Raw genomic sequence first — 16,359 nt, forward strand, 5'->3', positions numbered from 1 at the left:
CAGACATGCATGAGATGCTAACCAAGGATTCCTCTCACCCTCCCTGCAGAAATCTTGCACTTTACAAAAAGTTGCCCCTCTTCTGTTATTAATAAGGAGGCAAAGGTATGGATACATTAATTACATTTATGCATACAAGCATAAGAGAAGCCAGTGTTGGATCAGGCCAATGGCCCATCCAGTCCAACACTCTGTGTCACACAGTGGGGGCCAAAAACACCAGGTGCCATCAGGAGGTCCAGTAGTGGGGCCAGGACACTAGAAGCCCTCCCACTGTTGCCCCCACCCCCAAGCACCAAGAATACAGAGCATCACTTGCCCCAGACCGAGAGTACCTCTCTATACCTTATGGCTAAGAGCCACTGATAGACCTCTGCTCCAGGTGTTTATCCAATCCCCTCTTGAAGCCGTCCCTGCTTGTAGCCTCCACCACCTCCTGTGGCAGTGAATCCCATGCTACTAGGGCGTCCAAACTACAGAAGATCAGTCCCCTTGGAGAAAATGGCTGCTTTGGAGGGTGGACTCTCACTGAGTTCCCTCCCTTCCTCGAACCCTGTCCTCCCCTGGCTTCACCCCCAAGTCTCCAGGAATTTCCCAACCTGGAGTTGGCAACTTTAGTTGTTACCCATCCCAGGTTGGCGAGGGGACTCCTAGAATCACCCCTTGGTGACTATTGTAGTGTCTGCAGGCGTTCTGCAGTAGTGGTTAAGTGTGCGGACTCTAATCCGGGAGAACCGGGTTTGATTCCCCCACTCCTCCACTTGCACCTGCGGGACGACCTGGCGCAAGCCGTAGTTCTCTTAGAGCTGTTCTCTCAGGAGCAGTTCTGGAAAGAGCTCTCTCAGCCCCACCTCCCTCACAGGGTGTCTGTTGTGGGGAGGGGGAGGGAAAGGAGTTTGTAAGCCACTCTGAGACTCCTTCAGGTAGTGAAGGGCGGGGGTATAAATCCAATCTCTTCTTCTATTGCGGACCAACAGGGTTACCCTCGGATACTAACTTAGTTGTACAAGCAGAACAGAGTTTGAGTCCAGTGGCACCGTTAAGACCAACCAAGTTTATCCAATCTCTTCTTCTCTTCTTCTCTTTTTCTGGCCAAAGCGTGGGGGAGGAAAGATACACGTATTCCCCCCTCCCGCCATCCCAGCAAAGAGTGTAACACCACGACTTTGTAAATGATGCTGCGCTCCTTAAGGGTAGGAGGGGGACATTTGGAGGGGCGCGTGAAAGTCAACAAGCCTTTACATTGGGGGGACTGTACAGCAGCTGTGAGACGAGGCCGCCTTAGTTTTACAGGAGCCGGATTCGAGTCCCGTGCAGCACCTTAGAGACCCACGAGAGGGGTTTTTTTTTGGGGGGGGTATAGGCGTTCGAGAGCCAAAGCTATTTTTGTGAAATATCTGACAAAGTGAGCGTTGACTCTCAAAGGCTCATAACCCTGAAAATCCTCTTGGTCCCTAAGGTTTTGAATCTGCCTCTTCTACTGTGGACCAACAGGGCTAAGAGAGTGGACTCTAATATGGGAGAACCAGGTTTGATTCCCCACGCCTCCACGTGCAGCTGCTGGTGTGACTTTGGGTCAGTCACAAGTTCTCTCAGAGCTGTTCTCTCAAGCGCAGTTCTCTCAGAGCTCTCTCAGCCCCGCCTCCCTCACAGGGTGTCTGTTGTGGGGAGGGGAAGGGAAAAGAGATTGTCAGCCGCTCTGAGACTCCTTCGGGTAGTGAAGGGCGGGGTATAAATCCAATCTCCTCTTCTTCTATTGCGGACCAACAGGGTTACCCTCAGAAACTGACTTAGTTGTACAAGCAGAACAGGGTTTCAGTCCAGTGGCACCGTTAAGACCGACCAAGTTTTATTCTGGGTGTAAGCTTACACCCAGAATAAAACTTGGTCGGTCTTAACGGTGCCACTGGACTCAAACTCTTTTCTGCTGATTCAGACCGACACGGCCAACCCCCTGTTTTGTTTTTTTCAATATCTATTTTTATTTCCAAATTTTCCAACTAACAAATCACAAACAAAGCCAGAAAGCTATGGAGGGGACATTGAAACCAGAACCACCATAACAAATACAAGGTAATTCAGGAACAGAGACTGCTAACAATGTGAAAGAGAAAAGTGCAGCATTTTAAAAAATCTATTTCCAGGTGAAGATTAGAACAGAATTCTGACTAGACATGTTCAAACATTTAACAGTCATCGCCAACGCTCCCTCTAAGCTGTGGAGTCTTGTGAGCAAAAATTCCACTTTGTGAACTACTGGCATTCAAGTTGAGAGCCAGCGATTCGGCTACTGCATACATTAGTTTGCTCCGGAGCCCTCCTTCCTAAGACAAAAATCTGTGAGCTGGAGGCTAAAAAACTGTGAGCTGGCTCACACTAACTCAACTTAGAGGGAACACTGGTCACAGCTTTACAAGGTGACTCTGCCAATGGCGTACATTCCCAGTTACACATAACGACATTTTAATAGCAGCACCCCCCTGAATCTATCTTAGTTGTACAAGATTCGTGGAAGAACAGTTCTTTTTTAAAAAAAATGCACTCCAGGTAGCCACTTGAGAGGTATGTGAGCCCCACCCACCCCCAAAAACCCCGTGCTGTCTTTGAACCCCCAACTGTCCTCCCCAATAAATGGCCCCGCACACCAGATCCTTGGCAATCCTAACCCATCCCATAATTTCCTCTCCTGCATAGCCGGTGTGGCCCCTAAGTAAGAGGAAAACTGTAATGATACCATGTTTTGGTGTGTGTGTTCCTTTAAATGTTTAGTTGGACAGCAGTACGATAAGGAGAGTGATAGAGGGAGACAAGTGTGATTTTGATTGGCTGCTGACTGAGAGTGTGGGAGGAGGGGTGTCCGAGAGGATCCTGTGTGTGTCTATGAGGAGATTCTGGGATATGAGAGAGACAAGTATGGAAGAGTTTTGAAGAGAGTCTGTGTGACTCTGAGAGTTTTGAAGGATTCTGTGTGTGAAGTTTGAAGAGAGAGCATAGTCTGTGTGATTATAGGATTTGGAGTCTATTTCTGAGTGAATAAGACCAACAGTTTAGTCTGTGTGACTAAGAGAGTTGTTCCTGTTCTGTGTGAATAAGACAAACTAGCCTGTGTGGCGATATCTCCCTTATATATAAAAGCCGAATGGTGGTGGCACTTCTCTAGAACATTCCACACGCTCCGGAATTGGACCAGAAACCTATTTTGTTCTTTATTAAATAAATGAGTTTTTGTTTACACTTATCCCAGAAATCAGTACAGTACTTCCTCAGGGCCACATAGTCCTCTGAAGTGCCCAGACCCTAGGTCATACTACCAAAAGAGAGAGATTTGGAATTTTTAATTCCTGGTGGCAGCAGAAAACGACCAAGTTTATACACACAGAGAGTGTAAAACCGTCTCCCCAAATAGCAAGCACGCCACAAAAACCCTTCTGCACATAACCCATATCCTTTCCCCTGGAGACCCTCCACCCCACAAATACCCAAGTGGAGTCTGCCTGTTGATAAGCGGGTGCAGAAATGTTTGTGGGTGTTTTTGTAAGGTAGTGCATAACCACTGTGTGAGCATTAGGGTTGCCAGCTGACCTGGAAAAATCAGCCTGGTCTGCTCTTGCACTTTTAGTAGCAGGTGGCGAAGATTTTCATGATGTGCACAGAGGCAATTTCATTTGCGCCCATGACAAAGGCAGCGGGCAGGGTGTGTGCAACCTGTGTGTGTGTTCTTGGTATCAGTTTGAGAGCTCTGGTGTTTGCAAGCAGACGTGCCGTTGTGTCTTTTTGCAGCGGCAGGGACTCCCGCCACTGAAGCCGTTTTGCAGTTTGACGAACCAGGAAGGAGGCCAAACAATCCGAATGTTAACGTTTTTAAGTCCGGGAAAATCCAGGCCACCAATTCATTCGTTTTGAATTAAAATATCCGAGAGTGGAAATAAGCAGTCTATCCAAGGCAGTGATTCATATATATTTGAAGGAAAAGTCCTGTAAGGGTTCTCGTCCACTGTGAGCTAGGAGGCTGGGCAGCGTGTCAGCAGAAGTTCAGTCTTGCACATGGGATGCGGACAGGGGTGCCAACCAATGCTCCCTCTGCTAGGAGGCTTGGCAGCGTGTCAGCAGAAGTTCAGTCTTGCACATGGGATGCGGACAGGGGTGCCAACCAATGCTCCCTCTAAGCTGCGGGGTCTTGCGAGCAAGAATCCTACTTTGTGAGCTGCTGGCAGTAAAGTTGTGAGCGAGCGGTTTGGCTCCTGCATAAATTACTTTGCTCCGTAGCCCTCCTTCCTGAGCGGAGACAAAAATGTGTGAGCCGGAGGCTAAAAAAAAAAGTGAGCTAGCTCACACTAACTCAGCTTAGAGGGAACACTGGTGCCAACTTCTAGGTGGGACCTGGATATCTCGCGGAATAACAGCTGAGCTCCAGATGATAGCGATGAGTTCCTTTGGAGGGAGAATTCCACGACATCATTCCCTTCTGAAGCAGTGTTCCCTCTAAGCTGAGTTAGTGTGAGCTAGCTCACAGGTTTTAGCCTCTGGCTCACACATTTTTTTGCCTTAGCTCAGGAAGGATGTGGCTCCAGAGCAAACTAATTGATGCAGCAGCCAAATCGCTCGCTCACAACTTTAATGCCAGGAGCTCAGAAAGCAGAATTTTTGCTCACGAGACTCCACAGCTTAGAGGGAGCATTGTTCTGAAGTCCACCCGCTTCTCCAAACCCCACCCTCCCCAGGATCTACTCCCAAATCTCCAGGAACTCCCCAACCTGAAGCTGGCAACTGTAGGCACCGATTTGGAGGGGGTCAGTCCAATGCAAAAAAAACCCCAGTGTTTGCATCTGCTGAGGTTCCATTCCCAGCAGAGTTATCAGACGTGGTCGACATCAGTGTTCCCTCTAAGCCGAGTTAGTGTGGGCTAGCTCACAGTTTTTTAGCCTCCGGCTCACCCATTTTTGTCTTGGCTCAAGAAGGATGGGGCTCCAGAGCAAACTAACTGATGCAGCAGCCGAATCGCTCGCCCACAACTTTCCTGCCAGCAGCTCACAAAGTAGGATTTTTACTTACAAGACGCCACAGCTTAGAGGGAGCTATTGCTGGCCGTTAGGACCAGGTCACTCTGGCTTCCTGTCACGTCCCCCGCGACAGCCCTTGAAAGGCGAAGGAGCTGCTGACCGCTAAAGGAGAGAAGGGGGCTGGCAGGAGTCCCCAACAAACCCCCGCCTCACCTTTCTTTCTCCCCCTTCAGAGATTGTCCGGGCCATGACGTACGTGATCAACCAGGGGATGGCCATGTACTGGGGCACGTCTCGCTGGAGCGCCATGGAGATTATGGTAAACGCCGGATCGCGGGGTGCTGCGCGCTTGGTGGGGCCGTGGCTCAGCACTAGAGCATCTGTTTAACATAAGGACATCAGAGAAGCCAATGTTGGACCAGGCCAATGGCCCACCGAGTCCAACACACTGTGTCACAACAGCGGCCAAAAATACCAGGTGCCCTCAGGAGGTCCAGCAGTGGGGCCAGGACACTAAAAGCCCTCCCATTGTTGCCCCCCCCAAGCACCAAGAATACGGAGCATCCCTTGCCCCAGACTGAGAGTTCCTATCTATACCTTGTGGCAAATAGCCACTGATGGACCTCTGTTCTTAACATAAGGACATAAGAGAAGCCAATGTTGGATCAGGCCAATGGCCCACCCAGTCCAACACACTGTGTCACACAGTGGCCAAAAACACCAGGTGCCCTCAGGAGGTCCAGCAGTGGGGCTAGGACACTAAAAGCCCTCCCACTGAGCGCCAGTTTGGTGTAGTGGTTAAGTGTGCAGACTCTAATCTGGGAGAACCGGGTTTGATTCCCCACTCCTCCACTTGCACCTGGCTGGATGACCTTGGGCAAGCCGTAGTTCTGACGAGCTGTTCTCTCAAGGACAGTTCTGGAAAGAGCTCTCTCAGCCCCACCTCCCTCACAGGGTGTCTGTTGTGGGGAGGGGAAGGGAAAGGAGTTTGTAAGCTGCTCTGAGACACTTTTGGGTAGTGAAGGGCGGGGTATAAATCCAATCTCTTCTTCTATTGACCCCCCCCCCCATGCACCAAGAATACAGAGCATCACTTGTCCCAGCCTGAGAGTTCCTATCCGTACCTTGTGGCTCGTAGCCACCAATGGACCGCTGATCCATGTGTTTATCCAATTCCCTCTTGAAGCTGTCCATGCTTGTAGCCACCACCCCCTCCTGTGGCAGTGAATTCCATGTGTGAATCACTCTTTGGGTGAAGAAGAGCTTCCTTTTATCTGTTCTAACCCGACCGCTCAGCAATTTCATGGAGTGCCCAGGAGTTCTTGTCTTGTGAGAAAGGGAGAAAAGTACCTCTTTCTCGACCTGCTCTATCCCAGGCATAATCTTATAACCCTCGATCATGTCACCCCTCAGCCGTCGTTTCTCCCAGCTAAAGAGCCCCAGGCGCTTTAACCTTTTAACCTTGGCATGCAGAAGGTCCCAGGTTCAGTCCCCGGCATCTCCAGCTAAAGGAATCGGGGAGTAGGTGATGGGAAAGACCTCTGCCCGAGAAACCCTGGAGAGCCGCTGCCGGTCAGAGTAGGCAATACTGACCTTTACAGACCAAGGATCTGTTTGGGGAGGGGCCATGGCTCAGGGGTAGAGCACCTGCTTGGCATGCAGAAGGCCCCAGGTCCAGTCCCCGGCATCTCCTGCTAAAAGGATCAGGTGGTAGATGATGAGAAAGCCCTCTGCCTGAGGCCCTGAAGAGCAGCTGCCAGTCGGAGTACCAGGGCTATTTTTGGGCAGGAACGCACAGGAACGGAGTTCCGGCTGGCTCCCGAGTTGGCCACGCCCAGCAGGAACTCATTAGCATAATAAGCCACACCCAACAGCTACATTAGGGGTGTGTGGCCTAACATGCAAAGGAGTTCCTGCTATCAAAAAAGGCCCTGGGTTTTGACAACAAACAAGGTAAACAGAATGGCAAGCAAAAGGTGGGTGTGGCTGGATGACCACACTTCTGGTAACATGGGGGTCTGGCCTAATGTGCTAATGAGCTGTGCTGTCAGGGGTGTGGCCTAACATGCTAATACGTTTCTGTTGTCGGGTGTGGCCTGTTAGGCTAATGAGTTCCTGTTGAGCTTTTTCTACCAAAAGAGCCCTGAAGTAGACAATACTGACTTTGATGGACCCAGGGTCTGATTCAGCCGAAGGCAGCTTCAGGTGTCCCTGTGTCCTGTGCGTGTCCGCTTTGGAATAAAGCCTGGTTTGTAGGTATAGAGAAGGAGGCGGCAGAACGGTGGGCTCTGTGGTTGTCAACGTCCAGGCATGGCCTGGAGATCTTCCGGAATTACGACTGAAGTTGGTTCACCTGGAGATAACGGCGGCCTTTGAAGGGTGGACTCTGTGGGCCGTAGACCCTGCAGAGGTCCCTCCTCTCCGAGGTTGCCAGCTCTGCATTGGGGGACACCTGGAGATTTGGGGGGTGCATGTAATGGGGAGGGGAGCAACCTCAGCGGGGCACGACGCCACAGAGTCCACCTTTACTCCAGGGGTGCCGATCGCTTGTCACCCGGAGATCAGTTGTAATAGCGGGGGGCCTCCAGCCACCGCCTGCAGGTTGCAAACCAAGGATAGAGATCACAGGAAGGAAGTGGAAAAGGAAATAATAATAATCTTTCAATTTATTGATCGCTCAATCCTGCAGAGCTTGCTGGCTCTGAGCGATTTACAGTTACTCATTATGACGAGGGACTCACAATGATTTGTGGGGTAGGGGAGGACAACATATATACATCTTAATTCACACACATTCGCAGCCGACGAGGGTTTCGTTCAGTTGAAGATGAGACGTGATCCGGACGGTATTTTTCCTCGGCCTGGTTTGATGGCGTCAGCTCTCTCCAGACTCCTTCGAGTTGTTGCGCCGCACTGCCACCGCCTGGCCGGAACGGCCCATTACAGGCTTTCTTCATGCCGAGGAGATCTCTCTAGGCTTTCCGATCTTGCGAGCTGGACTTCCGTTCGCCAGCTAACACTGCTCCCCCCCATGGGGGTGTGTGTTTCAGTGTGCCCACTCTCTAAGAGCCGTGATATATTATGCCACCAAAGTCTCCGAAGACTAGAAATGTCTTTTTCCAATGTTCAGAAGAAGAAATCTCTAGTCTCTGGAGACTTTGGTGGCATACTATATCACGGCTCTTTGTTCCCTTTCTCACCGCCTGGAGGTTGGCAACCCGGCTGTTCCACAAAACCCTGCCCTCCCCAGGCTCCACCCCCCCCCAAAACAAAATCTCCCAAGAATCTCCCACCCCTTATTAGTGTGCTCCACTGCAGAGACTGCAAGGTAGTGGGTTCCGGTCCCGAACGGTCCTTTCGCATTTCAAAAAACGCCTGCGGATAAGGACGCACGAGGCAAGCCTCTCTGCCGCTTTTTGACCGACGGGGAGGTCTCGGCACGAGGGGGCATCCCGAAACGTGGCCCTCTGGGGACCCGTGTCCGTGTCTCTGCCACGTCCTTTCTCGGCACGCCCGACCCAGCTCCAAGCCCCCCCCCCCCCCTACCCTCGAGGGCTCTTCCGTTTCTGATTGGCTCCCTTCCCTCCCAAACCAGGAGGCCTATTCGGTAGCCCGGCAGTTCAACCTCATCCCCCCGGTCTGCGAGCAAGCCGAATACCACATGTTCCAGCGGGACAAGGTGGAGACCCAGCTCCCGGAGTTGTACCACAAGATCGGTAAGTGGGGGGTAAGACACGAGGCGGAGCGTTGGTCATGTTTTATTGGAGGGCGGCTAAGGTGTGTGTGCGTGGGGGGGGGGAGCTATGGACAAGCAGAGGGGTCTGTAAGCTGCATCTTTTTGGACCTGCAGGCCTCTTTGGGATTCTGAAACCAGGCGGTGGGCTCAGTCACAAAATGGCTGCCACAGGAGGCAGAGCTAGGGATCCCAAGTCACCGCCCCATCGCCCATTCGCCGGCGCCGCCGGATCAGGCCCCGGGGGGAACTCCACGCCGACGTGCGCGTCACCCGCCACGGCCATACAAGTGAAAACTCTATGGTTTTCCCTTGTATGGCTGTGGCCCCTCCCCCCAACATGCCTGGCGTCCTCCCGTCACTTCCGGCTGACGTGCGTGCGGCGCGTGCACACAAGACAGACACCAGCCGGGAGCCCCCCGCTCCCGGCGAAGATAGACTTGGCAACGCTAGGCAGAGCCAGCCACAAAATGTCAGCGAGCCAGGTTATGTCTGACTCGGAACAGTCACTCTTCGACATTCCAAGCAGGAACTCTGTTTCGCAGGACGCCTTTTCATTGGCACAGTCAAGCACAAGGCCTGCTGGAGGAACCTTGCCCCTCCTCGTCTCCGGAAGCCCTTGGCCGGCACTGGGAAGGGTGTCAGCAGGCGCTGTGAGGCCCGTGGGGACCCCTGATCTAGGTGTCGTGACAGACCAAAGGAGAGGGAAGGAGATTCAGGGGCACAAGGGGGAGGATTCTGCTTGGCAGGGACGGACGGACAGGGATTTGTGGACTGCAGTCTATGGGAAAGCAAAGTTGGGGGGTACAGGAAGAAGAAGAGGGGAAGAGGAGGTGGAGATTGGATTTATACCCCACCCTTCACTACCCGAAGGAGTCTCAGAGCGGCTGACAATCTCCTCCTCCTCCCCCTCCCCACAACAGACACCCTGTCAGGTAGGTGGGGCTGAGAGAGCTCTCTTGAGGACTGCTCCTGAGAGAACAGCTCTAAGAGAGCTTTGTGGCTGACCCAAGGTCACACCGGCAGCTGCATGTGGAAGCGTGGGGAATCAAACCCAGTTCTCCCAGATCAGAGTCCTCACTCTTCGCCACTGCGCCATTGGCAAGGAGAGTCCGTGGGTAATATTTCAGTGAGTCTCAGGAGGAGGAGGAGGAGAAAGGAGGAGTCCCTTTTCCCCTCCTCCTCCTCACCGTCTGCCTTGCCTGTTTGCTCTCTCAGGGGTGGGGGCCATCACGTGGTCCCCGCTGGCGTGCGGACTCATCACCGGGAAATACGAGGAGCGGGTGCCGGAGAATTGCCGGGCTTCCATGAAGGTATGGTCCCCTCGCATTGCCCTCCTTGGACCTCGGTTGAATGTGCAACGACCCCGGTCCTGTAAGCGTGCAACGACCCTGCAGGATCCGGGTGGATCTTGTTCCGCCGAACATTCCCTCGAACCTCCAACCGAACCATCCCGCGTGGTCGGTATCTCCGGCGAAAGAAGCCGTCCTGCCTGCCCGTTAGAGAGATGCACCATCTTTATCCTAACAGCCAAACAAGCGAGGTCCCTTCTTGCTCTTAGTCACTGGGGAAAGGGAATGCACTCTGCACATGCTGGATCAGGTGCCTCTTCCTCCTCACTGGGGTCGCTTTGGATGTTCCAGGCTGTGATGCGGAACTGAGTTCCGTGGCCCGAGTGAAACCAGAGTCTCCCTCCTTTGCTTTAGCCCAAACTGGTTTAATCTTGTTGGCTCTTGGAAGCTAAGCTGGGTCAGCCCAAGGATGGGGGACCACCGAGGAAGTCTGTGTTTGCCACACAGAGCCCAGCAGTGGCCGGCCACCTCTCTTCGTCTCTTGCCTTGGAAACCCTACGGCAGAGTTCCCCGACATTTCTGAGCCTGTGGGCACCAGTGTTCCCTCTAAGCGGAGTTAGTGTGAGCCAGCTCACCGTTTTTTAGCCTCCAGCTCACCCATCTTTGCCTTAGCTCAGGAAGGAGGGCTCCAGAGCAAACCGATTTCTGCAGTAGCCCAATCGCTCGCTCACAACTTTAATGCCAGCAGCTCACAAAGTAGAATTTTTGCTCACAGGACTCCACAGCTTAGAGGGAACATTGGCTGGGCACCCTCGGGGTTTTGAGAGGGAGTGGTGAGCGCCAGTGTGTTCCCTCTAAGCGGAGTTAGTGTGAGCCAGCTCACCGTTTTTTAGCCTCCAGCTCACCCATCTTTGCCTTAGCTCAGGAAGGAGGGCTCCAGAGCAAACTAATTTGTTTGTGCAGCAGACACATTGCTCACTCACAACTTTCATGCCAGTAGCCCACAAAATAGAATTTTTGCTCACAGGACTCCACAGCTTAGAGGGAGCCTTGGTGAGCGCCACCCCAAAATTCTGCTGCAGGAGGTGAAGCCAGACCCAAAATGGCTGCATCTGGAGGCGCAGCCAGAAAGAATACCTCCCTCCTCCTCCTCCCTCCTGGGAAGAGAGAAAGACAGAAGGGAGACTGGAACCACACACAGACTAAGGAAAGCCCAGGGACTTACCCGTGGCCCTCGTCCCTTTCATTTGAATGAATGAAGGCAGACAGTAACAAGCCCTGCCTTACTGTGGCCCTGCCCACTTAGTAAAAAGCTTGGCGGGTGCCAAGGGAAGTACGGGCTGGTGGTGTGGCGCCCGCGGGCACCATGTTGGGGAACCCTGAATCCTATCCGATCTCAGCTGCCATTTGAAGGCCCTTTCCACCGCCATACACCTTCCATGCCTGGGTCCCTCTTTTGTCCCCTGAATGCCCACCTCCACAGCAGATCTCAGGGTCTCCGAAATGCATACAGGCACGGCAGCAGAAGGAGGGCAGGCCGCCTCTATTACCTGGCTCCCAGAGCCGGGGCAGGCCGCAAAATCCACTGCGTGCCCACGGAAGCCTGTGCCCAGGATTGAACTTTGTCATAGGGTTGGCAGCCTCCAGGCAGGGCCCAGAAGTCTCCCCTTTTTACAACTCACCTCCAGCTGACAGAGACCAGCTCCCCTGGAGAAAACGGCTGCTTTGGAGGGTGGACTCTGTGGCTTTGTATCCTGCCGAGACCCCTCCCCCAAACCCGCCCTCTCCCGGCTCCACCCCCAAAGTCTCCAGGAATTTTCCAACTCAGGCCTGGCACCCCTGCTTGCTTGGTCTTAGAGGTGCCCTCGGACTCAGACTCTGTTCAGATGTGAAACAGGGACGCTGGTTAGAGCTGATGGAGATGCTTCCGGTCCGGCTCCGGGCCCGTCTCCTGAGGGCAGCTGCCCTTTGCCTTCCTCCCCCAGGGCTACCAGTGGCTGAAGGAGAAGCTCCAGAGCGAAGACGGGAAGAAGCAGCAGGCCAAAGTGAAGGAGCTGCACCCCATCGCCGAGCGCCTCGGCTGCACGGTGGCGCAGCTGGCCATTGGTGAGAGCGGGCGGTGGGGGGGGGCGCGGGGGCCCGGGCAGGGCAGAAAGGGGGCCTCTGGGGTGGGATTGCGTAGGGCTTAAACCAGGGCAGGGGCCCCGGCCCAAAACAGTCCAGTGGCACCTTTAAGACCATGTTTTATTCAGGTACAAGCTCTCCCTCCTCTGCGAGGGCAGATCTGCACGTCCCGTCCCCCCCCGCCAATAGCTAGCAATCCAAAACAGTCCAGTGGAGACCGAGCAGTGGGTGTTGCCTTCTGGCACACTTCCAGTGATGTCAGGGGGTGTGGCATATGCAAATGAGTTATGCTAATGAGTTTGTGCACCTCTTTTTCTACGAAATGACCCCTGCACCAGGGCACCCACAAAGAGTGGGGGAGAAAACCAAAACCAAGCAAGCAAAAACCTCCAAAGGAAGTTCAGAAAACTACCAAAGGGCCAAAAGTTTTAAAAAGTCAGTAGGTATAGACCAGGGGTGGCCAAACTGTGGTTCGGGAGCCACATGCGGCTCTTTCACACCCATTGTGCGGCTCCCGGCAGGGCGGCTGGGGAAGCTTTCCCTCCCTCCTGTCAATTTGCTTTCTTTGTTTCTCCCTCTCCCTCTCTCCCTCTCTCTTTCCACCTCCTTCCTTCTTTCTTTCCACCTCTTTCTCTCTCTTTTTCTTAGACACATAGATATCATAAGCAAATAAATACCATTGGACAAATAAATACCATTATCAGTAACCGTTTTTACCCTTTTCGTTTTTATTTTTGGCAGTCTCGTTTAACGTTAGTGAAAGGCAAATGTGCATATTTTAAAAATAAAAACGTGTGTAATATTCGTTCACGTTTTGTGGCTCTCAAACGCCGGACGTTTATTCGATGTGGCTCTTACACTGCGCAAGTTTGGCCACCCCTGGTGTAGACAAAAGAACATGTGTTTATTTCAAAAATATATTTAAAAACTTGTAGGGGCCCAAATAAAGCCTCATAAAACAATCAAAGTGACCAATGCACAAAAAGAGACATCTATGACCTGATGCGTTCCGGCCCACAAGAGCCTTCTTCAGAGGTCAAATAGTACAGAATACAACATGCAACAAAGCCCCTAACGGGTACATATTGATGTTACATTGGCCCTGATAAGGCAATTTTACTCTTAGGACCTAAAGTGGAAGGTACATATTGGCACTGTGACTATCTCCAGTATATGCCATCGCTTCTGACACAAGGCCAGATACATTTGTGGCCCCACAAACACATTTTTTTGTGCGTCATTCGATTCCAGATTGGAACATTCCATTTTTGGTCCTATATCAATCATTTAGTGCCTCACAAGCAGTGTTCCCTCTAAGCTGAATCAGTGTGAGCTAGCTCACAGTTTTTTAGCCTCCAGCTGACACATTTTTGTCTCCGCTCAGGAAGGATGGGGCTCCAGAGCAAACTAATTTATGCAGCAGCCACATCGCTGGCTCACAACTTTCATGCCAGGAGCTCAGAAAGCGGAATTTTTGCTCACAAGACTCCACAGCTTAGAGGGAGCCTTGCTCACAAGTGCAACAGGGGCTTTGTGGATGCTGTATTCTGTACTATTAGACCTCTGCAGCAGGGGTAACAGCGTTCCGTGCGCCTTGGTGTTTAGTCATGCCGGCCACATGACCACGGAAACGTCTTCGGACAGTGCTGGCTCTTCGGCTTGGAAACGGAGATGAGCGCCGCAACCCTAGAGTTGGATTCGACTGGCTTTTGAGCAAGTGAACCTTTACCTTTACCTAGCAGGGGTAAAATGGGTGGGAGAGGCTGTGTAGAGATTAGGGGGAGAGGTTGTGGTGGCTCAGTGCTAGAGCCTCTGCTTGGCATGCAGAAGGTCCCAGGTTCAATCCCCGACACCTCCACTTAGAAGGACCAGGCGACAGGTGATGGGAAAGCAGGTGACCGAGAGGCGCTGCCCGTCTGAATAGGTAGTATCGAGTCCTTTGATAGAACAGTGTCAGGAAGCTTCAGGTATTCAGGTGTCTGGGTCCCATCTCAGTAGTGGGGTCTGATGCTGTTAGCAGGCGGGAAGGGAGACAAGCTTTTCTGTGGCCACAAAAAGGATGTGGATGAACATTGCTTAGAAATTGGAAGATAGTTTCCAAAGGCTAAAAGTGTGCAGCTATCTGGGTTTCTCTTCCTCACTGATCCGTGAGAGGAAAGAACTGCTCTGGTCTGGCCAGTCTGGATATATTGGCAAGGAATTCTCTGCAGTTGTCCTTCCGATGCTGGACCTTCTGAGGCAACTTCAGGGGAAGGCCTCAGCCTCTATCTAGGCCCTGTTGCTGGCCCTCCAGAGGAACTGGTTGGCCACCGCGTGAGACAGGAGGCTGGAGTAGATGGACTCTCACTGGTCTGAACCAGCAGGGCTCTTATATACTTATGAAGGCCTCTATTCCCTGTTGTTGGCCCTCCAGAGGAACTGGTTGGCCACTGGGTGAGACAGGATGCTGGACTAGATGGATCCTCACTGGTCTGATCCAAGAGGGCTCTTCTTAGGTACTTGTGAAGGCCTCAGCCTCTCTGCCCTGTTGTTGGCCCTCCAGAGGAACTGGGTGGCCACTGCGTGAGACAGGATGCTGGATGGACCACTGGTCTGACCCAGGAGGGCTCTTCTGATGCTCTTATTAGGGGAAGGTCTTGGCCTCTCTGCCCTGTTGTTGCCCCTCCAGAGGAACTGGGTGGCCCCTGGGTGAGACAGGAGGCTGGACTAGAGAGATCCTCCCTGGTCTGATCCAGCAGGGCTCTTCGGAAGTTCTTATCAGGGGAAGGTCTTGGCCTCTCTGCCCTGTTGTTGGCCCTCCAGAGGACCTGGTTGGCCACTGCGTGAGACAGGAGGCTGGACTAGAGGGACCCTCACTGCTCTGACCCAGCAGGGCTCCTCTGGTGTCCTTATGTTCTTCCTTCTCTCTTGTCTCCTCCACCCCCACAGCCTGGTGCCTGCGTTCGGAAGGGGTCAGTTCTGTCCTCCTTGGCGTCTCCAGCACCGATCAGCTCATTGAAAATTTGGGATCCATCCAGGTAAGGAGAAAGCCAAGTCGTTCCAGCCGTGCCTTGAGCCGATCGATCGACTGCTGCCAATCTCTGGCTTTACAGTGACCATTTTACATTTAAAGAAAAAAGAGAGGAGCAAAAAAACAAACAAAAAACCCCCGACCCTAAGGATTTGAGTTTTCCTTTACTAAAATCCACATGAAAAGTCTTCGGCCAACTGTGAGGGAGAAAGAAGGGATTTAACCCCTTTCTCTCCACTTGGTTTCACTATTAGAGACCAGCTCTGTGACGGCTATTAGCATGTGAAAGGAAGCCGAAGGGTTAAACCTCCTCTGTCTTCCCCGAATGGCTCCAAGGCAAGCTGAGGCGGCACTTTTCATTTTAAGAACAGAACGAGGCTCGCGACTAAGTGAATCCTAAGAGAAGGGGACTCAGAGTCGCATACTGACATCTGCATTTTCTCCTAATGGATACCATCTCTCTTTAACAGGTTCTAACCCAGCTGACGCCCCAAGTCGTCCAGGAAATCGATGCGCTTCTGGGTAACAAACCCAATACAAAAAAAGAGTCCCGGGCGTAGGGACACTGTGGCGCCCGGGACTGTGCACGCTGTTGTCCCAACGGACTGCATCTCCTTCCGCTCCTCCGTGGGGCTCCTGTCCCCGCCCACCTGCTCCTCCCCACGGGCTCTTCACCAGCTGCTGCCTCTTAATTTTGTGGGGAGGGCAAGGAGGAGCCGCTTCGCGCATGAACCAAATATCCGTGTACTTCCATGTCGGATAAAGCGGGAGGGGCGGGATTGGGGGCTGCCCTGCCCTGTGGCGGCTGCTTAGATTACAACACAACTATATGGCATGAGCAACTGAGCTACGGGGCTGGCGGGTGAAAGGCCCTGCCCCCTGCTAAGGCCGGAACTACCAGCCGCTTTGCCTCTCTTTCCATATCAATACGCCTGGTTTTTTAAAGGGGCAGGCACTCTGCCACAAGGGAAAGGGGGAGGCCGTTGGAAAATAAGCACAAAATCGGTTTATATGGCAACAATTCACCTTCCTCGATTCATCGCTCGCGTTGCGGTTCCGCATACGGAGTTGCGTTACTCCGTATGCCTCTTTATTTTTCTTTCTTTCTCTCGATCGTGTATTTTTTTTATTTGTGGGATTCCTGATGGTCGTAAGGATTCCCAGGGACAAGGAGTAAGGAAGAAGGAGGTGGAAGATGTG

General features: G+C 52.6%; 1 protein-coding gene across 1 annotated transcript in view; it reads left to right on the forward strand.

Moving 5' to 3' along the window:
* The window catches only part of LOC107116992 (voltage-gated potassium channel subunit beta-3-like), a 24,789-nt gene extending 8,706 nt beyond the window's left edge, over positions 1-16,083 (forward strand). The window contains 7 exon segments of the mRNA XM_015419025.1: positions 4,633-4,674; positions 5,236-5,319; positions 8,596-8,716; positions 9,952-10,046; positions 12,011-12,131; positions 15,078-15,166; positions 15,630-16,083. Coding sequence (XP_015274511.1) covers positions 4,633-4,674; positions 5,236-5,319; positions 8,596-8,716; positions 9,952-10,046; positions 12,011-12,131; positions 15,078-15,166; positions 15,630-15,719 — 642 coding nt within the window. The 3' untranslated portion in view covers positions 15,720-16,083.
* Positions 16,084-16,359: the final 276 nt, after the last annotated feature.

This window comes from Gekko japonicus, unplaced genomic scaffold (genome assembly GCF_001447785.1).
Source record: "Gekko japonicus isolate JY-2015 unplaced genomic scaffold, Gekko_japonicus_V1.1 scaffold4049, whole genome shotgun sequence".
In the NCBI taxonomy this organism is placed as follows: domain Eukaryota; kingdom Metazoa; phylum Chordata; class Lepidosauria; order Squamata; family Gekkonidae; genus Gekko; species Gekko japonicus.